Raw genomic sequence first — 23,600 nt, 5'->3', positions numbered from 1 at the left:
TGCGATAATGACGACTGCATTGCTTTTGTTTAGGCGCTGTCGGAGGTGTAACTGTGTTGGTGCTGTCAAATCATTGAGCGGCTGCTCTTCTTATTGTCATGAAACCTCACCTGTCCATTAAATCTGAAAAAAATCCTACAAAATTGTATTTGTAACATGCGCTGAATACAATGAAATGTTACCTTACAAGCCTTTAACCAACAATGCAGTTTTAAGAAAATAGAGTTAAAAAAATATTTTCTAAATAAACAAAAGTTAAAAAAGTAACACAATAAAATAACAATACGGAGGCTATATACAGGGGTTACTGGTACCGAATCAATGTGAGGGGGTACAGGTAAGTTGAGGTAATATGTTCATATAGATAGGGGTAAAGTGACTATGCATAGATAATTAACAGCGAGTAGGAGTAGTGTTAAAACAAAGGGTGGGTTGTCAATGCAAATAGTCTGGGTGGCCATTTTATTAATTGTTCAGCAGTCTTTTGGCTTGGGGGTAGAAGCTGTGAAGGAGCCTTTTGGACCTAGAATTGGCGCTCCGGTACCGCTTGCCGTGCGGTAGCAGAGAGAACAGTCTCTGACTTGGGTGACTGGAGTTTTTGACAATTTTTTGGGCCTTCCTCTGACTCCACCTAGTATAGAGGTCCTGGATTGCAGGAAGCTTGGCCCCCCAGAGTCGTACGCACTACCCTCTGTAATGCATTAAGGTTGGATGCCGAGCAGTTGTCATACCAGTCTGTGATGCAACCAGTCAGGATGCTCTCAATGGTGCAGCTGTAGAGCTTTTTGAGGATCTGAGGACCCATGCCAAATCTTTTCAGCCTCCTGGGGGAATAGGCATTGTCGTGCCCTCTTCACGACTGTCTTGGTGTTTTTGGACCATGATAGTTTGTTGGTGATTTACATTTACATTTAAGTCATTTAGCAGACGCTCTTATCCAGAGCGACTTACAAATTGGAGATCAGGCCTACCACCTGTCTCTTATACACATCTAGATGTGTATAAGAGACAGCTCCTCGATTCGCTCCACTACAACCCCGTCGATGTGAATGGGGGTGTGTTCGGCCCTACTTTTACTGTAGTCCACGATCAGATCCTTTGTATTGCTCACATTGAGGGAGAGGTTGTTGTCCTGGCACCACACTTCCAGAACTCTGATCTCCTCCCTATAGACTGTCTCATCATTATCGTGATCAGGCCTACCACCGTTGTGTCGTCAGCAAACTTAATGATGGTGTTGGAGTTGTGCTTGGCCACGCAGCCGTGGGTGAAAAAGGAGTACAGGAGGGGAATAAGCACGCACCCCTGAGGGGCCCCTGTGTTGAGGATCAGCGTGGCAGATGTGTTGTTGCCTGTTGTTGCCTACCCTTACCACCTGGGGCGGCCCATCAGGACATCCAGGATCCAGTTGCAGAAGGAGGTGTTTAGTCCCAGGGTCCTTAGCTTAGTAATGAGCTTTGAGCGCACTATGGTGTTGAACACTGAGCTGTAATCAATGAACAGCATTCTCACATAGGTCTTCCTTTCGTCCAGGTGAGAAAGGGCAGTGTGGAGTGCAATCGAAATTACGTAATCTGTGGACCTGTTGGGGTGGTATGCGAATTGGAGTGGGTCTAGGGCCTCCAGGATGATGGTGTTGATGTGAGCATTGACAAGCCTTTCAAAGCACTTCATGGCTACCGACGTAAGTGCTATGGGCGGTAGTCATTTAGGAAGGTTACCTTCAAGTTCTTAGGCACAGGGACTATGGTGGTCCGCTTGAAACAAGTAGGTATTACAGACTCAGTCAGGGAGAGGTTACAAAAGTCAGTGAAGACACTTGCCAGTTGGTCTGCACATGCTCTGAGTACACGTCCTGGTGTTGCGTCTGGCCCCGCGGCCTTGTGAATGTTGACCTGTTTAAAGGTCTTACTCACGTCGGCTACGGAGATCGTGATCACACAGTCGTCCGGAACAGCCGAAGCTCTCATGCATGCCTCAGTGTTGCTTGCCTCGAAGCGAGCATAGAAGTGATTTAGCTCGTCTGGTAGGCTCGTGTCACTGGGCAGCTCTCGGCTGTGATTCCCTTTGTAGTCTGTAATAGTTTGCAAGCCCTGCTACATCCGACGAGCATCGGAGCCGGTGTAGTATGATTCAATCTTAGCACTGTATTGACGCTTTTCCTGTTTGATGGTTCGTCGCAGGGCATAGTGGGATTTCTTGTAAGCTTCCAGGTTAGAGTCCCGCACCTTGAAAGCGGCAGCTCTACCTTTTAGCTCAGTGCGAATGTTGCCTGTAATCCATGGCTTCTGGTTGGGGTATGTACGTACAGTCACTGTGGGGACGACGTCCTCAATGCACTTATTGACAAAGCCAGTGACTGATATGGTGTATTCCTCAATGTCATCGGAAGAAATCACGGAACATGTTCCAGTCTGTGATAGCAAAACAGTCCTGTAGTTTAGCATCTGCTTCATCTGACCATGTTTTTATAGACCGAGTCACTGGTGCTTCCTGCTTTAATTTTTGCTTGTAAGCAGGAATCAGGAGGATAGAGATGTGGTCGGATTTACCAAACGGAGGGCGAGGGAGAGCTTTGTATGCGTCTCTGTGTGTGGAGTACAGGTAATCTAGAATTATTTTCCCTCTGGTTGCACATTTAACATGTTGATAGAGATTTGGTAGAACTGATTTAAGTTTCTCTGCATTAAAGTCTCCGGCCACTAGGAGCATCGCCTCTGGGTGAGTGGTTTCCTGTTTGCTTATTTCCTTATACAGCTGACTGAGTGCGGTCTTAGTGCCAGTCTTAGTGCTCTGTCTGTGGTGGTAAATAAACAGCCACGAAAAGTATGGCTGAGAACTCTCTAGGCAAGTAGTGTAGCCTGCAATTTATCACAATATTCTCTACTTCAGGCCAGCAAAACCTAGAGACTTCCTTAGATTTCGTGCACCAGCTATTGTTTACAAATACGCACAGACCGCCCCCCCTCGTCTTACCGGAGTGTGTTGTTCTATCCGGCCGGTGCAGCGTGTATCCCGCTAGCTGAATATCCATGTCGTCATTCAGCCACGATTCCGTGAAGCATAGGATATCACAGTTTTTGATGTCCCGTTGGTAGGATATTCGTGATCGTACCTCGTCTAGTTTATTGTCCAATGATTGCACATTGGCGAGTAATATTGACAGTAACGGCAGCTTTCCTAGTTGCCTTCTGCGGGTCCGGATGAGGCATCCTGCTCTACGTCCTCTGCGTCGCTTCCTTTTGCGAATAATTGGGATGTCTGCCCTGTGGGGTGTTTGGAGAATATCGTGTGAGTCCTGCTTGTTGATGTTGTTGAAAAATCTTTGTCTAATCCGAGGTGAGTGATCGCTGTCCTGATATCCAGAAGCTCTTTTCTGCCGTAAGATACGGTTGCAGAAACATTATGTTCAAAATAATTTACAAATATCACGAAAAAACCCACATAATAGCACAATTGGTTAGGAGACCGTAAAACGGCGGACATCTCCTCCGGCGCCATTTTGTAGCATCTAGCCTCTAGCCTTTAGCTCGGTGTGGATGTTGCCTGTAATCCATGGCTTCTGGTTGGGATATGTACGTATGGTCACTGTTGGGAAAACATCGTTGATGCACTTATTGATGAAGCAAGTGACTGTGGCGGTACTCCTCAATACCATTGGATGAATCCCGGAACATATTCCAGTCTGTGCTAGCAAAACAGTCCTGTAGCATAGGATCTGCATCATATGACCTCTTGAGTATTGAATGAGTCACTGGTAATTCCTGCTTTAGGAGGAATCAGGAGGATATGGTTATGGTCAGATCTGCCAACTGGAAGGCAAGGGAGAGCTTTGTACTCATCTCTGTGTTTGGAGTAAAGGTGGTCTAGAGTTTTTTTCCCCTGGTTGCACATGTGATGTGCTGGTAAAAATGTGGTAAAATGGATTTAAATGTGCCTGCATTAAAGTCGACGCCCACTACGAGCGCCTCTTCTGGATGAGCATTTTCTTGTTTGCTCGTTGAGTGCGGTCTTAGTGCCAGCATCGGTTTGTGATGGTAAATAGACAGCTACAAAAAATATACATGAAAACTCTCTTGGTAGGTAGTGTGGTCTACAGCTTATCATGAGGTACTCTACCTCAGGCGAGCAATACCTCAAGACTTCCTTAATATTAGACATCGAGCCCCAGCTGTTAAAGTAGACACACAACACCACCCTCGTCTTACCGGAGGTAGCTGTTCATTCTTGCCGATGCATGGAAAACCCAGCCAACAGTATATTATCCGTGTCGTCGTTCAGCCACGACTCGATGAAATATAAGATATTACTGTTTTTAATATCCCTTTGGTAGGATAGTCTCAAACGGAGCTCATCTAGTTTATTATCCAGTGATAAGAAATATTTTTTGGGACACATATTTAAGCCCTTAGTTTTGTTGGCACAAAACTACCTCCATACTTCCATTAATTTGTACCTTCAGATGAGTCCCGTGGGGCTTGTGAGGGTCATAGAGCAAAACAGAGAACACCATTGTTCGGACGTTATAGACGTTTTCATGAGAGGACAGATTTTGGGGTGTCTCCTGGTCTGACAAACAGCTCTGTACCTCTGCAACTCTTTCCACCACAGATTCTGAAGTGCGTCATAATGTGTATTGAGAATCAGCCCATCCAAAAAAAACATATCTCTATCTTAAACTGAAGGATTTTGCTGGGGATTTTTTTATTATGTTCATTACATTGACGCTTGGGTGCGTCAATAGATTCTTAAGGATACTAAACAAAATAATAAGGATTTCTATCAGCCTAATCGAGGTGTAGATTACATCACACACTCCAGTGTTCCAACTTGTAACATGGCTGCATAGGATTATTACTAATGCGATATAGCACATCCAATGGTAATGTCTGTGTTAGGTATAATTTCATTTGATTTATTAGGATCCCCATTAGCCGACGCCAATGGCAACAGTTAGTCTTACTGGGGTCTGACACATAACGAAAAATACATCACAGACAAAATACTTTACAATTTACATACATTTAAATACATGAACATGTAGTGTGTGTGCATCTATCATTTCCACATACATGTCAGGTCACATGGGGTCACATGGGGGAGATGCGTTGTGCCATGAGTTGTTGCTTAATTCTTTTTTTGAAACCAGGTTTGCTGTTCACTTGTGCTTTATAAGATAGAAGGGAGTTCCATGCACTCATGGCTCTGTATAATACTATATGTTTGCTTGAATTTGTTCTGGACCTGGGGACTGTGAAAATTATGGGAGCCACGTGCTGATTTGAAAAGGTCCAACTCAATTACACCTCCAACATCGGCTAAATAGAACATATAAAAACTGTATGCAGTGGTCGGTTATCATGAGCGGAACTGCAAGCAACTGATTCAATCTAGCCAAAGATGAACTGATTCAATCTAGCCAAAGATGAACTGATTCAATCTAGCCAAAGATGAACTGATTCAATCTAAGATAAAGATGAACTGATTTCAATCTAGCCAAAGATGAACTGATTCAATCTAGCCAAAGATGAACTGATTCAATCTAGCCAAAGATGAACTGATTCAATATTCAATCTAGCCAAAGATGAACTGATTCAATCTAGCCAAAGATGAACTGATTCAATCTAGCCAAAGATGAACTGATTCAATCTAGCCAAAGATGTTCATGTTAAATACTGAACAAACAAGATAATCATAAAATATAATGATTCATGATTGTGTGTGTGTGTTTGTATGTGTGTGTTAAGGCATACCTGTTGTTGTAGAACCAGACATATTGACTGGGAGGGTTGGACTGGGCCTGGCAGAGCAGAGAGACCGTCTGTCTCTCCTGAGCAGAGTATCCTCTGTCTGTTATACTGTAGGGAGTCACATCTATCTGGGGAATATCAGGACCGACTGGGGAGAGGACACACACACACTATGTTAAACACACACACACACACACTACGTTACAAACACTATGTTACCTACACAACTAAAACCTGTGGGCTCTCCTTCACCGCAGCCAACGTGAGTAAAACATTTAAACGTGTTAACCCTCGCAAGGCTGCCGGCCCAGACGGCATCCCTAGCTGCGTCCTCAGAGCATGCGCAGACCAGCTGGATGGTGTGTTTACGGACATATTCAATCAATCCTTATTCCAGTCTGCTGTTCCCACATGCTTCAAGAGGGCCACCATTGTTCCTGTTCTCAAGAAGCTAAGGTAACTGAGCTAAACGACTATCGCTCCGTAGCACTCACTTCCGTCATCATGAAGTGCTTTGAGAGACTAGTCAAGGATCATATCACCTCCACCCTACCTGACACCCTAGACCCACTCCAATTTGCTTACCACCCCAAAAGGTCCACAGGCGACACAATCACAATCACACTGCACACTGCCCTAACCCATCTGGACAAGAGGAATACCTATGTAAGAATGCTTTGTAAGAATGCTGTTCATCGATTACAGCTCAGCATTTAACACCATAGTACCCTCCAAACTCGCAATTAAGCTCAAGACCATGGGTCTCAACCCCGCCCTGTGCAACCGGGTCGTGGACTTTCTGACGGGCCGCCCCCAGGTGGTGAGGGTAGGAAACAACATCTCTATCCCGCTGATCCTCAACACTGGAGCCCCACAAGGGTGCGTTCTCATTCCTCCCCTGTACTCCCTGTTCACCCATGACTGCGTGGCCATGTACGCCTCCAACTCAATCATCAAGTTTGCAGACGACACTACAGTGGTGGGCTTGATTACCAACAACGACGAGACGGCCTATAGAAGGAGGTGAGGGCCCTCGGAGTGTTGTGTCAGGAAAATAAACTCACACTCAACGTCAACAAACAAAGGAGATGATCGTGGACTTCAGGAAACAGCAGAGGGAGCACCCCCTATCCACATTGACGGGATAGTAGTGGCGAAGGTGGAACGCTTTAATTTCCTCGGCGTACACATCACGGACAAACTGAAATGGTCCACCCACACAGACAGCGTGTTGAAGAAGACGCAACAGCACCTCTTCAACCTCAGGAGGCTGAAGAAATGTGTCTTGTCACTGAAAACACTCACAAACTTTTACAGATGCAGATGTATCACCACCTGGTACGGCAACTGCTCCGCCCACAAACGTAAGGCTTTCCAGAGGGTAGTGAGGTCTGCACAACACATCACCGGGAACAAACTACCTGCCCTCCAGGACACCTACACCACCCGATGTCACAGGAAGGCCAAAAAGATCATTAAGGACAACAACCACTGCCTGTTCACCCCGCTATCATCCAGAAGGCAAGGTCAGTACAGGTGCATCAAAGCTGGGACCGAGAGACTGCGAAACAGCTTCTATCTCCAGGCCATCAGACTGTTAAACAGCCACCACTAACATTGAGTTGCTGCTGCCAACATACTGACTCAAATCTCTAGCCACTTCAATAATAAAAATTGGATGTAATTAATCTATCTCTAGTCACTTTAAACAATGCCACTTTATATAATATTTACATACCCGACATTACTCATCTCATATGTTTATACTGTACTCTATACCATCTACTGCATCTTGCCTATGCTGTTCGGCCATCGCTCATCATATATTTATATGTACATACTCTTATTCATTCCTTCAGACTTGTGTGAATAAAGTAGTTGTTGTGAAATTGCTAGGTTACTTGTTAGATATTACTGCACGGTCGGAACTAGAAGCAAAAGCATTTCGCTACACTCACATTAGCATCTGCTAACCATGTGTATGTGACCAATAACATTTGATTTGATTTGAAACACACACTATGTTACAAACGCACACTACATTACACACACTCACACACAACGTTACACACACACACTACGTTACACACAGATGGATTGGAAGTTAGGGTACAGCGTTAGGGGTACTTGTAGTGTTTAGGGTGTAGTGTTTAGTGTTTAGTGTGTATACTAACAGATGATGTCCAGCCAGATGCTGTTGGACTGTTCCTGGTTGACCTGGTTCCGGGCCCCACAACGGTACCAGCCTGTTTGGTTACGGGTGACTTCTGTCATGTTGAACACACGTCTGTTGCCCTGGTAGATGGTGCTGACCAATCCATTGTAAGTCTCATGCTCCCACATGAAGAAAAGTGGCTCAGTTCCGTTCTCTAGGCCGCAGCGCAGCCACACCGAAGATCCCTCCGCAGGGGATGCATCACTCAGCAGAATATTGGGCTTACTGACTGGGACTACACACACACACACACACACACACACACACACACACACACACACACACACACACACACACACACACACCCACACACACACCACACACACACACACACACACACACACACACACACACACACACACACACCATGTAGTAGAAGAAGTAACAGTAGTAGTAGTAGTAGTCAATGGTGGAAAAAGTATTCAATTCCCTTAATAGAAAATAACTCAAGTAAAAGTGAAAGTCACCCAAGAAAATAATACTTGAGTAAAAGTCTAAAAGCATTTGGTTTTAAATATATATATATATATATATAAAGTATCAAAAGTAAATGTAGTTGCTACATTTAGTTACTGTAACGGCAGCCTTCCTTCTCTTCAAGAGAAGAGGAGGTGTAGCAGGCATCGGACCAAGGCGCAGCGTAGTTGGTGCTCAACATATTTAATGATAAACAGTAAACACTTAACAATTACAAAAATAACAAAATGTGGCAAACCGATACAGTCCTAGCTGGTGCAGAGAAAACACAGAGACATGAAACAACCACACCACAATCCCCAACACAAAACAAGCCACCTAAATATGATTCCCAATCAGAGACAACACAAAACACCTGCTTATGATTGGGAACCATATTAGGCCAAACATAGAAACAGACAATCTAGACACACAACATAGAATGCCCACCCAGCTCACGTCCTGACCAACACTAAAACAAGCAAAACACACAAGAACTATGGTCAGAACGTGACAGTACCCCCCTCCTGAGGTGCGGACTCCGAACGCACCCCCTAAAACTCTAGGGGAGGGTCTGGGTGGGCATCTGTCCTCGGTGGCGGCTCCGGCGCTGGACGAGGACACCACTCCACCATTGTCTTTGACCCCCTCCTTAGCGTCCTTTGAGTGGCGACCCTCGCCGCCGACCTTGGCCTAGGAACCCTCACAAAGGGCCCCATCAGACTGAGAAGACAGCTCCGAACCGAGAGGTAGCTTAGGACAAAAGTTTAACTTTACTCTTTAAAAGCAAGTACGGTCTGAGTGCATGATTGATTTACATGATCAATATTATGGCACTGTTATTGGGTGGAAACACTTGATGTTAAAACAAAATCATAGACATTGGACAACACCTGATTACCCTCAGGACAGAGAGGTAGCTCAGGACAGAGAGGTAGCTCAGGACAGAGAGGTAGCTCCGGACGAATGGCAGCTCCGGACTGAATGGCAGCTCCGGACTGAATGGCAGCTCCGGACTGAATGGCAGCTCCGGACTGGAGGGCAGCTCATGACCGGAGGGCAGCTCATGACCGGAGGGCAGCTCATGACCGGAGGGCAGCTCATGACCGGTGTGGGCAGCTCATGACTGGCGGGCAGCTCATGACTGGCGGCGGCTCGGGCAGCTCATGACTGGAGGGCAGCTCATGACTGGAGGGCAGCTCATGACTGGAGGGCAGCTCATGACTGGAAGGCAGCTCATGATTGGAAGGGAGCTCATGACTGGCGGGCGGCTCATGACTGGAGGGCAGCTCATAACTGGAGGGCAGCTCATGACTGGAGGCAGCTCATGACTGGAAGGCAGCTCATGACTGGAAGGGAGCTCATGACTGGCGGGCAGCTCATGACTGGCGGGCGGCTCTGGCAGCTCCTGACTGGCGGGCGGCTCTGGCAGGTCCTGACTGGCGCGGCTCTGGCAGCTCCTGACTGGCGGCGGCTCTGGCAGCTCCTGACTGACGGGGGCTCTAATGGCTCGGGACAGACAGGCGCTCTGACGGCTCGGGACAGACGGGCGGCTCAGATGGCGCTGGGCAGACGGATGGCTCAGATGGCGCTGGGCAGGCAGGCAGCTCAGATGGCGCTGGGCAGGCAGGCAGCTCAGATGGCGGCTGGGCAGGCAGGCAGCTCAGACGGCGCTGGGCAGGCGGCCGACTCTGACCTGCTGAGGCGCACAGTAGGCCTGGTGCGTGGTGCCGGAACTGGTGGTACCGGTTTGTAGACACGCACCTCAAGGCTAGGGCGGGGAGCAGGAACAGGGCACACTGGACTCTTGAGGCGCACTATAAGCCTGGTGCGTGGTACCGGCACTGGTGGTACCGGGCTGAGGACACGCACCTCAGGGCGAGTGCGGGGAGAAGGAACAGTGCGTACAGGGCTCTGGATACGCACAGTAGGCTTGATGCGTGGTGCCGGAACTGGTGGTACCGGGCTGGAGACACGCACCACAGGGAGAGTGCATGGAGGAGGAACAGGGCTCTGGAGACGCACTGGAAGCCTGGTGCGTGGTGTTGTCACCGATGGTACTGGGCTGAGGGCACGCACCTCAAGGCGAGTGCGGGGTGCTGGAACTGGAGGCCTGGTACGTGGCGCCGGCACCGGAGAGCTGATGCATGGGGCTGCCACAGGAGAGCTGGTGCGCTGAGCTGGCACAGGACATGCAGGGCTAGGGAGGCGCACAGGAGGCCTGGTGRGTGAGGCTGGCACAGTCTTCACCAGACGGCTAGCCCGCACCTCAGGACGAGTATGGAGAGCTGACTCAGGTGACATCAAATCCCCGACACGCTCCGTCGGGCGGATGTCGTGCCTCATGCACCAAACCAGCAAATCCCTCATTTCTCTCTCCTCCAATTTCCCCATTAGATCTTTCACAGTCTCTACTTCGCTCACCTCCAATACCGCCCTCACCGGCTCTGGTTCCATCCTTGGCTCCTTACGGTAAGCAGGGGGAGTTGGCTCAAGTCTCCTACTTGACCCAGCTACACTCCCCTTTAGCCGCCCCCCCAAGACATTTTTGGGGTTTCTTCTCGGGCTTCCTACCACGCTTCCGTGCTGCCTCCTCATACCACCGCTCCTCGGCTTTAGCTGCCTCCAGCTTTTCCCGAGAGCGGCGATATTCTCCAACCTTAGTCCAGGGTCCTTTACCGTTCATAATTTCCTCCCATGTCCAGGAGTCCTGTGTAATGGGCCGCTGCTGCTGCTGTCGCTGCTGCCCGTTACTACGCTGCTTGGTCTGAGTTTGGTGGGTGGTTCTGTAACGGCAGCCTTCCTTCTCTTCAAGAGAAGAGGAGGTGTAGCAGGGATCGGACCAAGGCGCAGCGTAGTTGGTGCTCAACATATTTAATAATGAAAAACAGTGAACACTTAACAATTACAAAAATAACAAAATGTGGCAAACCGATACAGTCCTAGCTGGTGCAGAGAAAAGTAATATTAGTAGTGGTAGAATAAGTAGTAGTATTAGTGTTAGCAGTAGTTGCAGTAGTAGTGTAGTTGTAGTATTAGTATTAGTATAAGAAGGTGTGGTAGCAGTATTAGTACCAGTAGAAGTAGAAGCAGCAGAATCAGTAGTACCAGTGGTAGTGGTATTCGTAGTAGTAGTAAGTAATGCAGTAGTTTTTGTAGCAGTATTAGTAGTAGTAGCAGTTGTAGTAGTTGTGGTAGCAATAGTGTCGTAGTAGTGTAGTAGTAGTTGTAGCAGTAGTAGTAGCAGTAGTAGCAGCAGTAGTTGTAGTAGTAGTAGTAGAAGTAGTAGTTAAAGTAATTGAAGTAGCAACAGTAATTGTAGTAACAGCAGGAGGACTAGTAATAACAGTAGTAGTAGTAGTAATCCCATGTCAGAACGAGGGCTCTAAATAACATTTTCCATTTGTAACACTGAGCACAACGTAACATTTAGGAGCACCAGACATTTTATTTTATTTTTAATTGATGGATATATAGCCTATTTTGTGCATCATTTAATTGTAGCTTCTTTTGAAGCACATGTCGTGACCTAGAAACGTATGTACTGTGTGGCGTACCGCAGACCAACCACCAGTGGGAGACTCGTCAAGGCGTGGCGACAGACGGAGTCTACATCACACGGCAGTGGCTCCCTCTGCAGGACGTGTCAGGTCTCGACAGGTCCTCCAGCCAGGACCAGTTGGGGCTGATTGAGGCTGGTGAGTAATCAAGGGTCTGATTGCTCACCAGCCGTACTTGGCCCATAAAGCTGCCAGGTGGGCAGCACACAAGAGAGGTTGGAGGTATTGAGAGGTTGCTACTGGATAGACGTCCTCATGGTCTGTTAGAACCGAAGGGCTCGGTGTTCTACCCCAGAGGAGACAGCATTCCCCGGAGCCCAGAAGATAGTAACCTGGAAGAGGTCTCCTGGATGAAACCGGTTTCTTTTCTTTTTCTTTATTGTTTTAATAAACACTCTTGAAACTGAGGTATTACACTTGTGTCCATGTCTGCTCTGTTTAAACGTTTAGATCAAACTCCCTGGTCTGCCACAACTGCATGTAACAACACACACACACAGGGAAGGAGAGAGTCAATCAATGCCTTTATATATAGACACCATGTAATGTTTTAGTTAAACCTAGTAGATGTCTATTAGACTGTTAGTTCAACCCAGTGAATGTCTATTGGACGGTTATTAAACCCAGTATGTATATATTAGACTGTTAGTTCAACCCAGTGCATGTCTATTGGACGGTTATTAAACTCAGTACATGTCTGTTAGACTGTTAGTTAAACCCAGTACATGTCTACTAGACTGTTAGTTAAACTCAGTACATGTATATTAGACTGTTAGTTAAACCCAGTAAATGTCTATTAGACGGTTAGTTAAACCCATTACATTTCTATTAGACTGTTAGTTAAACCCAGCAAAGTCCCACAGGGCTCTTTACCAAGGCTGCAGGTCCTGATGTGTGTTTCTAGGGGGTGTTTTCCGTAGCAGGTGTAGGCCTGTCCATTCTGGGTGGAGTTAGAACGAAGTACCAGGATTTTGGAGGACTCCACTTCTTGGCTCCTTCCCTCTTCTTTAGGCACCTCCCACCACACCACGGCCCTGGGAGACCCACCTGCACAGACATTATTATAATGATATGTAGTGTTGTGGTTGTTGTTTTTATGGTTGTGGTTGTTGTTTTGTTTGTGGGGGTGGTTGCATGAGTTTCTTGATGTGGAAAAGAGTTCCATGTAGTCATGGCTCTATGTAGTACTATGTGCCTCGTATAGTCTGTTCTGGACTTGTCTGATCTGTGTGCTAGTAATTTTAACAGACAACTCGGTACATTCAGCTTATCAACACCTCTTAAAAAAACTAATAGTGACGAAGTCAACGCCTCTTTCACGTTGAGCCATGAGTGACTGACATGCATATTATTAATGTTAGCTCCGTGTACATTTCAGGGCCATTTCAGGGACTTTTCCTAAGTCCCTCTGTGGCACCTGATCACACGACTAGACAGTAGGGCAGGTACGACAAAACAAGTGCCTGTAGGACCTGCCATGTTGATAGCGTTGATAAGGCAGAGCAGCGCTTTATTGTGGATAAAACTATCCCCATTTTAGCTACTGTTGATCAATATGCTTTGACATTGACAGTTTACAATCCAGGGTTACTCCAAGCATTTAATCTCCTCAATTTGCTAAATTTCCACATGATTCATTAAAATATTAAGTTAGGGTTAGGCTTTAGTGAATTATTTGTCCCAATTGCAATGCTTTTATTTTTAGAAATATTTAGGATTAACTTATTTCTTGCCAAAACTTGTTACGTATACGCCATGAGTCAGGAAGCAGGTGCAGAAGATAATATAAAGCCCCATATACTATCCACCACTGCAACCTGTATGCTCTCGTTGGCTGACCCTCGCTTCATATTCGTCGCCAAACCCACTGGCTCCAGGTCATCTATAAGTCTCTGCTAAGTAAAGCCCCGCCTTATCTCAGCTCACTGGTCACCATAGCAGCACCCGTAGCACGCTCTCCTGCAGGTATATTTCACTGGTCACCCCTAAAGCCAATTCCTCCTTTGGCCGCCTTTCCTTCCAGTTCTCTGCTGCCAATGCCTGGAACGGACTGCAAAAATCACTGAAGCTGGAGACTCATATCTCCCTCACTAACTTTAAGCACCAGCTGTCAGAGCAGCTCACAGATCACTGCACATGTACATAGCTCATCTGTAAATAGCCCATCCAACTACCTCATCCCCTTACTGTTATTTAATTTATTTATTTTGCTCCTTTGCACCCCAGTATCTCTACTTGCACACTCATCTTCTGCACATCTATCACTCCAGTGTTTAATTGCTATATTGTAATTATTTTCGCCACTATGGCCTATTTATTGCCTTACCTCCCTTATCCTACCTCATTTGCACACACTGTATATAGACTTTTTCTATTGTATTATTGACTCTGTGTTGTTGTATGTGTCGCACTGCTTTGCTTTATCTTGGCCAGGTCGCGGTTGTAAATGAGAACTTGTTCTCAACGAGCCTACCTGGTTAAATAAAGGTTAAATAAAAAATACATAAAAAAGTTTAATGATGATAATATGAGAGGCGTACAGAATGTGATTCAAGACAATACTGACTGAAGGGCTAAATTAAGGGAGCGTAATCAAGGAAATAATTATGTCCAGTTGTCCGTAATAATGGTTGCTAGGACAGATGAATAGTAGACCTGCGACATCGAGCACCGGAGCAGGGGAGCAGGAGTGGGCTTGAAAATTACTGCAGCTGTTTGTTAAGTGTTGCAGTAATTTCACTTACTGCGGTAGCTGACTTGTATAGTGATGAGTCATTAGCATACATAGACACACATGCTTTACTCAGAGCCAGTTGCAGGTCATTCATAAAGATTGAAAAATGTAAGGGGCCTTGACAGCTGCCCTGGGGAATGCCTGACTCAACCTGGATTATGTTGGAGGGGCTTCCATTAAAGAGGAATGGAAGCACTTCAGGAAGTAAATCTAAGCAAAGAGATGTATTCATTCCACTAATAGTAAACATGTGCATTTAACATAAAAACATCTCTATATTTAGTAATTTGATCGTAGACAAGGTTTATTTGACTTATGGTCAGCTCCATTTTAAATTGCCATAGTAACAACTGACGCCAGTGCGTCACTGGCAGGAATCAGCAAATTGTCTGTGGTATTGAGTTTTCGCACGGAGAGTGTATCGAAGAGAGTGAGGTTATGTGCGGACAATGAAGATGGCAACAACAAGTAGTTATTCAAACATGAACTTTATAGCGCCAGGCTGCCTGAATTGGCTCCAAAAAAATCTCTCTGTAAACTACCATCGGCTGCCCAAGGACCCACAACTTTTGAAGAAGTGGCTCCATGTCCTGAAGAGGAAGGACATGCCAGCTCGAGCTAGCAGGATCTGCAGACAGCACTTCGCGGAGGCAGACTTCGCAATGAAGGGCACTTTCATTGCGGCTACCGGGAGTTTCCAAATGGAGTCATAATCCTACGTTGAAGCCCTCCTGCTTGCGCCTACATTTGACATTTCGAGGGTTATGGTGTAGGGATTACTGACCGACAATCATCAACATCGCTGAGTTCGGAGTCAAGCAAAAGCGACTGAACGGAGGAGGCGACGCGAGTCAATGCAATGGAGCCTGAGGAAACGTTAACCGGTCATGACTGTTGACTAGGCTAGCGCAACTTTTGATGAAGTTAACTAGCTAACTGCATATGAAGTGTTTTGTGTAACACCCCCCAGCAAATAACGTTAGTCTGACACCAAAAATAAATCACAATGTATTTATAATGAGCTCGCCCCATTATTGGTTAGAATGAGATGTCATCAATCATGATGTACACAGAGAGCTGATATTAATAAAATGCATGTCAATCTCTCCTGGCTGAAAGTGTAGGAGAGATTGACTTCATCACTACTTGTATTTATGAGAGGTATTGAAATGTTGAATGCACCGAGCTGTCTGTCTAAACTACTGGCACACAGCTTGGACATCCATGCATACCCCACAAGACATGCCACAAGAGGTCTCTTCACAGTCCCCAAGTCCAGAACAGACTATGGGAGGCACACAGTACTACATAGAGCCGTGACTACATGGAACTCTATTCCACACCAAGTAACTGAAGCAAGCAGTAAAATTAGATTTAAAAAACAGATAAAAATACACCTTATGAAACAGCGTGGACTGTGAAGCAACACAAACATTGGCACGCACGCACGTGTGCGCACGCACACGCACACGCACGCGCACGAAGACGCACACACACACACACACACACACGCACTATACATACACATGGATTTAGTACTGTAGATATGTGGTAGTAGTGGAGTAGGGGCCTGAGGGCACACAGTGTGTTGTGAAATATGGGAATGTATTGTAATGTTTTTAACCTTTCAGTGATACCCATCCCGGATCCGGGATCCTCCTCATCAAAAAAGCTGACTAGCATAGCCTAGCCTAGCCTAGCCTAGCCAGACATACTAACAGGAACCTCTGGATGTAATACATCTCCATCCAGACAGATTTACAGGAACCTCTGACTGGATGTAAAACAGCCACATTGCGCTGGGATTTTGTGCTGTATTGCCACCATCTCTCTACAACTTTGTAATCTGACTACTTTCCCTGGTGCCCCCAAATTTCTAGTTAATTAGTTACGTTATTATTTAGTTGATCGCGTAATAACTAATTACAGAGAATCTTTGATAAAAACTATAAGTCTTCAATTTAATGATAGCAAAGACACGACAACACTGTGATAAACTACATCCAGTTAGCTGAGTAGAGTGTTGGGGCTATTTTGTAAATGACATCGCCGAAGTCAAGAATCGGTAGGATAGTCAGTTTTATGGGGGTATGTTTGGCAGCATGAGTGAAGGAGAATTTGTTGCGAAATAGGAAGCCAATTCTAGATTTAATTTTGGATTGGAGATGCATAATGTGAGTCTGGAAGGAGAGTTTACAGTCTAACCAGACACCTAGGTATTTGTAGTGTTTGTAGTATTCTAGGTCAGAAACGTCCAGAGTAGTGATGCTAGTCGCGCGGACGGGTGCGGGCAGCAATCGGTTGAAGAGCATGCACTTAGTTTTACTTGCATTTAAAAGCAGTTGGAGGCAACGGCAGGAGTGTTGTATGGCATTGAAGCTCGTTTGGAGGTTTGTTAGCACAGTGTCCAAAGAAGGGCCAGATGTATACAGAATGGTGTCGTCTGCGTAGAGTGGATCAGAGAATCACACGCTCCTACTCTAGCCATTTTCTGGCAGCATCCCCACTCACACCTGTTTGTGGTTGGCACGCAGACCCTCTGAGGTGTTTCAGGCGGCATGCCTGTGTTGTTACTCTTACGAGAACAAACCTTTTGAACTGGGGCAACGATTAGCTCAAACATGAATGGCTTCAGTAGGTTTATTGGCTCCATAACTAACATTATTTCATTCTCTGTAATAAACTCAGTAAATTCAGTAAATTCAGTGATCTTTGGGAGTTCCAAAATGTTCTTTCCTGCCAGTGACGCAACAATGCCAATATGGAGATTTACAGTTAGTCAGCTGGCGTTCTAAATCCTAGTGTTTCCATTAGCCTTTAAAGAACACCCTCTGAGTTCTGCTAGACAGGTGACTGTCGATCCACCATGTAGCAGGGGGTGTAAAGCCTAACACCTACGTTTTTCCAGCAGCAGATTATGATCAATAATGTCAAAAGCTGCACTGAAGTCTAACAAAACAGCTCAGACAATCTGTTTCATTATCAATTTCTGTCCTGTGCTTGTTGAATGTCCTTCCCTATAAGTGTGCTGAAAATCTGTTGTTAATTTGTTTACTGCGAAATAGCATTGTCGGCATGTCATGCCATTCCCCCCCTCCCCCTGTTTCCTCTGTACTGGTCCCCCATGGGAATCTAACCTACAACCCTGCCGGTGGAAGTGCCACACGGGACCAGTGGTTGTTACTGTGTTGTTGTTGTTACTGTTACTGTTGTGGTGGTGGTTGTTGTGGTGGTGGTGTTGTTGTTGTTGGTGATGGTGGTGATGGTTTTAGTATTTGTGGTTACCTTTCCAAGAGCAGGACAGCAGCAGGTATTGGTTCATCCCGGTGGCATAAGCAGAACACACTGGCTCACCATAAGGAGACCCTGAGAGAGAGAGAGAGAGAGAGAGAGAGAGAGAGAGAGAGAGAGAGAGAGAGAGAGAGAGAGAGAGAGGGGCAAGTTAGGGACAGCGGTGGTGTGTGTGACGTGCAGGCCTCTGCCTCTGCTTGTGTGTGACGTACAGTGGTTCTTCCTTTAAAAGTTGCATTGTACTGCATCACATCTTGCCACCAAATTCTATGGCACGGTATTAAGTGTCAGCCATTGCTGCCATTAATGGTAGTTAGTGATAGTTTGTCCACCAGAGAGCATCTTTGAGAAGCTAAGTTATTGAAATGACTTGGAGCTGTAGGACTAAGAGTCAAAGGGAGTCTTGAATAGAACATACTATATGGGATAGCTTTTTAGAAATGTAGCTTAATTAATTTGTTGAAAATTATGTTTTTTCTATTCCAAGAAAAACCAAAAATGCATTTCTTACTGTAGCCGATGTACTGTAGGCCTAAGGGTTTCCGTTAGGAAAATATGGCACTGTACAACGTGTTTCTATGCCAAGAAAATGAAAATGCATTTCTTACTGTAGCTGTTTTAGTGTAACTTACTTATTGGCATAAAGGCCTACTTCGATATACAGTACATCAATCAATCACTCATGAATTTGTACATGTCATCACACAGCATACAAGTCATCCATATCTTTAAATACAGTCAAGCATTTTCGTTATAAAACTAAATAACAAAGGGAGCCTTGATTAATTTTACAATCACGGCTAAGCGATTTAATTAACGGTTTCAGTTAGGAAAATATGACGCTGTACAACAGGACCCGTCGGGAGTAGGTCTAAATTACTAAGTGATTGCGAGTGAAGAGCAAAATAATTCTTACATTTCCACATAAAAATCTGATTGTTTTATAAAGACCAGTCCCCATTTTTTTATTTACATTTTTATTTATTTAACCTTTATTTAACTAGGCAAGTCAGTTTAAGAACAAATGTTTATTTACAATGTCAGCCTAGGAACAGTGGGTTAACTGCTGTGTTCAGGGGCAGAACGACAGATTTTTAACCATGCTCTGTCATTCAGTGATATTTATTCCTATAGTAATTAATTATGGATCCATCCAGATGTGATTAGAAAACAGTGCATTTGGTGGGCTATGCAAAAGAGATGGGTGAAGTGTCACAAGCTGGCTTGGAGCCCAGGTGGCTCCAATCACTAACAACCCTCCTCTGCCTGCAGGAGGAACCGCCCCTGCAATGCAGAGGAGGAGCCGTGACAGAAGTGACATGCCTCGCAAACATTCATTAATACTGTACATTTAAAGTCCCTAAACTTGACAAGAGTCTATCGTCCTGCTGATAGCCCATCAAGGGTCACAAATACTTGTGAAAAACAACTGTTTGAAAACATGCTTTCAAAATGCCTCCAGCTGTACATAACTGCTGTAAATAAAAACACAACATCTACAGTGGTGCAAATGTATTTTTGAATTTGATTTAAACAAATTAAATGCAGCACATTTTTATTTTATACTAACAAGTGGTTGCGTGAATAATCCAAAAATAATTGTTATGACAAGGCTCTCGGATCTCATTCATTAAGAGGCGGCTTCTAAATGAGATACTAGCAGATCAATGACTTGTCCCTGTAGATCTAATTACATTTAGAGGATTGGGGGATTCTAAATTAATATCTAAGGGGCAAATCTGGTCTGTGATATAGATTTAGAAATGTAAAACCTTACAGAGAATATCTAAGGGGCTTTTATATAATTATAATGCAGGGTTAATAATAATAATAATAATAATAATAATAATAGTAATCATTGGATAACAGATGGGCTCTCGGAACTCATTAAGAGGCGGCTTCTATCTTCAATATAATCATTAATTCAGAAGGTTAAACCCATTGGTTTAAGGCCTGCAGTAGGCTATAATAATCCATGCCTTCTGGGAATGTTAAAAAGTTACAAAGTTATGGGTGGAGTTAGAATTTTGGCTTTCAGAAGTATTAAAATCAACCAATGTCAGCCTTTAAATGCTTAATTATCCAAATGTTTAAAGTGCGTATGGGCGACGGAGAGAAACAAAATGGTGCAGTTTGTGGCCATGAGGCGGAGAGTGATACAGGCGCTAGAGATGGGGGTGTGAGCAGGTGGGTCTGTGCAGGTGTGTTGAAGTTGTCGTCTGTGTGCGTACGTTTTGTATTGTCTAAAAATATAAAATTCATATTTTTTTATTTTTTATAATAAAAAATAAAGTTTGCAACACGCATCTGATTATTCATTATGAATAGCATTTATTTTGTTTACATTCTTCATTGTAACCACAATGTCACAAATAATTAAACACACACAACATAAGCAGATTAACTTGGTCAAAACATTTCTTTATTAAAGACTATCAGAAAGAATGTTGGTACTTATTTATTTTGATCCAAAGCCATGAATGAGTGAATCACTCAGCTTTATGCTGACAAATCCTCGCTGGACTCTTTCACTACGTTTCTTCTTCACATCAGCAAAGAAGTACTCCGTGTTTCAGAAACTCACTTTATATAGCTATCATTCTGTCACACTGTGGTAAATAAAGCCAGTTTGTTATTTAGAGAGAACCCAAAAGCACACCATGTCTTTTTTGGGGAAATCGTCAGTCCACATGTCAAGTGTAATTCCCCCATTGTATTTACCCAAGTTCTCTCTTAACTCCAGGACCACCGACAGTTTTTGTTGTTGTTTCCTGATGCAGGACTCTAGTGCCAGAGGAGACTCTCAGACTGAAAACACCTCCATTAATTGCCACAGTTTAGACTACCAATAGATCAGCGTTCTAACTCCCCCTTGTGATAGTGTGGTGCAATGACAGAATGCCACCACCTACCACTAAAGCTCCAAACTTTTAAAGGAAGAACCACTGTACAGGCCTATTCGGTGCTGTGTGTTTGTGTGTGTGTGTGAGAGACGTACAGGCCCGTGCAGTGCATTGTGTGGAGGTGTTGAGAGCAGGGTGTATCCCCAGGCAGGTGAACAGAGAGTTGTTGGAGGTCTGGGATCCAGACTGCAGTACGGAGACATTGTTGGCTGGCCATGCCCCTTCACCCCCAAGCCACGCCCCTCCCTGGTACAATATTAACCAGAACAACAATCATTTAATTTGTTAGGACCCTCTCTGCGTGTGTGCGTGCGTGTGCATGTGTGTGTGTGTGTGTACCTGTGCCAGAAGGTTTGTGGTCCAGCGTAGTGAAGGGGGGGGCAGGCCCCCCGGCCATGAACAGGTCAGGTTGATGGAGGAGTAGTTCATTGCTGGCAGAACAGAGCAGGAGGGGGAACCATCTGGAGGGTCTGGGGGACAGGGGGACAATATACAGCGCAACACTGTGTTGATTGTGTTGGTTATTGTGTGTGTGTTTGTGTGTCGTCACAGGATGACAAGCACCAGCCTTTCAGTCACCAGGGGTTGCCATGGCAGTAACATCACAGTGACATCAAAGTGTTAGGTACCTTAGAACCTCCTGATAGTTCTGTCTCTTCCCCGAAGCTCAACAGGTCAAATCAAATCAAATCAAATTGCATTGGTCACATACACATGGTTAGCAGATGTTATTGGTCACATACACATGGTTAGCAGATGTTTATTGGTCACATACACATGGTTAGCAGATGTTATTGTGAGTGTAGTGAAATGCTTGTACTTCTAGTTCGACAGTGTAGCAATATCTGACACGTAATCTAACATTCCACAACAACTACCTAACACACACAAATCTAAGTAAAGGGATTTAATTTATTTTTATTTTTATGTATTACACTGCGACCTGGCCAACATAAAGCAAAGCAGTGCGACACAAACAACACAGTTACACATGGAATAACAAGCATACAGTCAATAACTGTCACGATCGTGTGGAGGATTGACGGACCAAAACGCAGCAGTAGGAAATAAGCCATATTCCTTTTAATGAATACGAAGGTAAAACGAAGCAAAAACACTTCACAACTAAAAAACAAGAAAACGATCGTGAAGCTAATAACGAAGTGCACACACAGGCTACAAAACGTATAACATAGACAATTACCCACATCAAACGAAAGCCTATGGCTACCTTAAATAGGGCTCCAATCAGAGACAACAGATCAGCTGTCTCTAATTGAACCCATTCAGGCAACCATAGACTCTCCTAGACAACTTACACCCAACATAGACACAGCTAGACACATACACTCAACACAAACCCATACACTACACCAACACCCCTTTACCATATAACCACCCAAAACCGATAAAACCACAACATTCCCCATGTCACACCCTGACCTAACTAAAATAATAAAGAAAACAAAGAATACTAAGGCCAGGGCGTGACATAACCCCCCCTTAAGGTGCGAACTCCGGGCGCACCAGCACACAGTCTAGGGGAGGGTCTGGGTGGGCTTCCTTCCACGGTGGCGGCTCCGGCACTGGTCGTGGTCCCCCACCCCACCACAGTCACTAACGCTCCTTAGCTTCCTCCAAATGACCCCCCTCCACATTAACCCCACTGAATTAAGGGGCAGCTCCGGACTAAGGGGCAGCTCCGGACTAAGGGGCAGCTCCGGACTAAGGGGCAGCTCCGGACTAAGGGGCAGCTCCGGACTAAGGGGCAGCTCCGGACTAAGAGGCAGTACCAGGGTAAGGGGCAGCACCAGGATAAGGGAGAGCACCAGGATAAGGGAGAGCACCAGGATAAGGGGCAGCTCCGGACTGAGGGACGGCAAGCTCCGGACTGAGGGACGGCAGCTCCGGACTGAGGCCGGCAGCTCCGGACTGAGGGACGGCAGCTCCGGACTGAGGGACGGCAGCTCCGGACTGAGGGACGGCAGCTCCGGACTGAGGGAGGCAGCTCCGGACTGAGGGACGGCCCATGGCTGCTGACGGATCTGGCTGCTCATGCTGGCTGACGATCTGGCTGCTCATGGCTGGCTGACGGATCTGGCTGCTCATGGCTGGCTGACGGATCTGGCTTGCTCATGGCTGGCTGACGGATCTGGCTGCTCATGGCTGGCTGCGGATCTGGCTGCTCATGGCTGGCTGACGGATCTGGCTGCTCATGGCTGGCTGACGGATCTGGCTGCTCATGGCTGGCTGACGGATCTGGCTGCTCATTGGCTGGCTGACGGATCTGGCTGCTCATGGCTGGCTGACGGATCTGGCTGCACATGGCTGGCTGACGGATCTGGCTGCACATGGCTGGCTGGCGGATCTGGCAGATCCTGTCTGGTTGGCGCTCTGGCAGATCCTGTCTGGTTGGCGGCTCTGGCAGATCCTGTCTGGTTGGCGGCTCTGGCAGATCCTGTCTGGTTGGCGGCTCTGGCAGATCCTGTCTGGTTGGCGGCTCTGGCAGATCCTGTCTGACGAATGGTCTTAGCGGCTCCTGACTGACGAACGGCTCTGACGGCTCGGGACAGACGGGCGGCTCTAATGGCTCGGGGCAGACGGATGGCTCAGATGGCGCTGGGTAGACGGATGGCTCAGATGGCGCTGGGTAGACGGATGGCTCAGATGGCGCTGGGTAGACGGATGGCT

General features: G+C 45.9%; 2 protein-coding genes across 2 annotated transcripts in view; both read right to left on the bottom strand.

Moving 5' to 3' along the window:
* LOC139025381 (V-set and immunoglobulin domain-containing protein 10-like 2) overlaps nucleotides 1-8,623 on the bottom strand; it is a gene marked incomplete at its 3' end in the record, with an annotated part of 79,348 nt that extends 70,725 nt beyond the window's left edge. Inside the window, exons 1-3 of the mRNA XM_070440484.1 lie at nucleotides 8,539-8,623; nucleotides 7,925-8,200; nucleotides 5,754-5,898 (exon numbers count right to left, since the gene is read on the bottom strand). Of these exons, the coding sequence (XP_070296585.1) occupies nucleotides 5,754-5,898; nucleotides 7,925-8,200; nucleotides 8,539-8,623 (506 nt within the window). The remainder of the gene's footprint in view (nucleotides 1-5,753; nucleotides 5,899-7,924; nucleotides 8,201-8,538) is intronic.
* Nucleotides 8,624-10,501: 1,878 nt separating this feature from the next.
* LOC139025380 (V-set and immunoglobulin domain-containing protein 10-like 2) overlaps nucleotides 10,502-23,600 on the bottom strand; it is a 56,664-nt gene continuing 43,565 nt past the window's right edge. The window contains 6 exon segments of the mRNA XM_070440483.1: nucleotides 10,502-10,601; nucleotides 12,148-12,169; nucleotides 12,855-13,028; nucleotides 18,001-18,081; nucleotides 21,005-21,113; nucleotides 21,231-21,379. Coding sequence (XP_070296584.1) covers nucleotides 10,502-10,601; nucleotides 12,148-12,169; nucleotides 12,855-13,028; nucleotides 18,001-18,081; nucleotides 21,005-21,113; nucleotides 21,231-21,379 — 635 coding nt within the window.

The sequence above is a fragment of the Salvelinus sp. IW2-2015 genome, unplaced genomic scaffold (assembly GCF_002910315.2).
Source record: "Salvelinus sp. IW2-2015 unplaced genomic scaffold, ASM291031v2 Un_scaffold2600, whole genome shotgun sequence".
NCBI classification, from domain to species: domain Eukaryota; kingdom Metazoa; phylum Chordata; class Actinopteri; order Salmoniformes; family Salmonidae; genus Salvelinus; species Salvelinus sp. IW2-2015.
The sequence above is the reverse complement of the archived record's forward strand: the minus strand, read 5'-3'. Positions and strand labels throughout refer to the sequence as shown.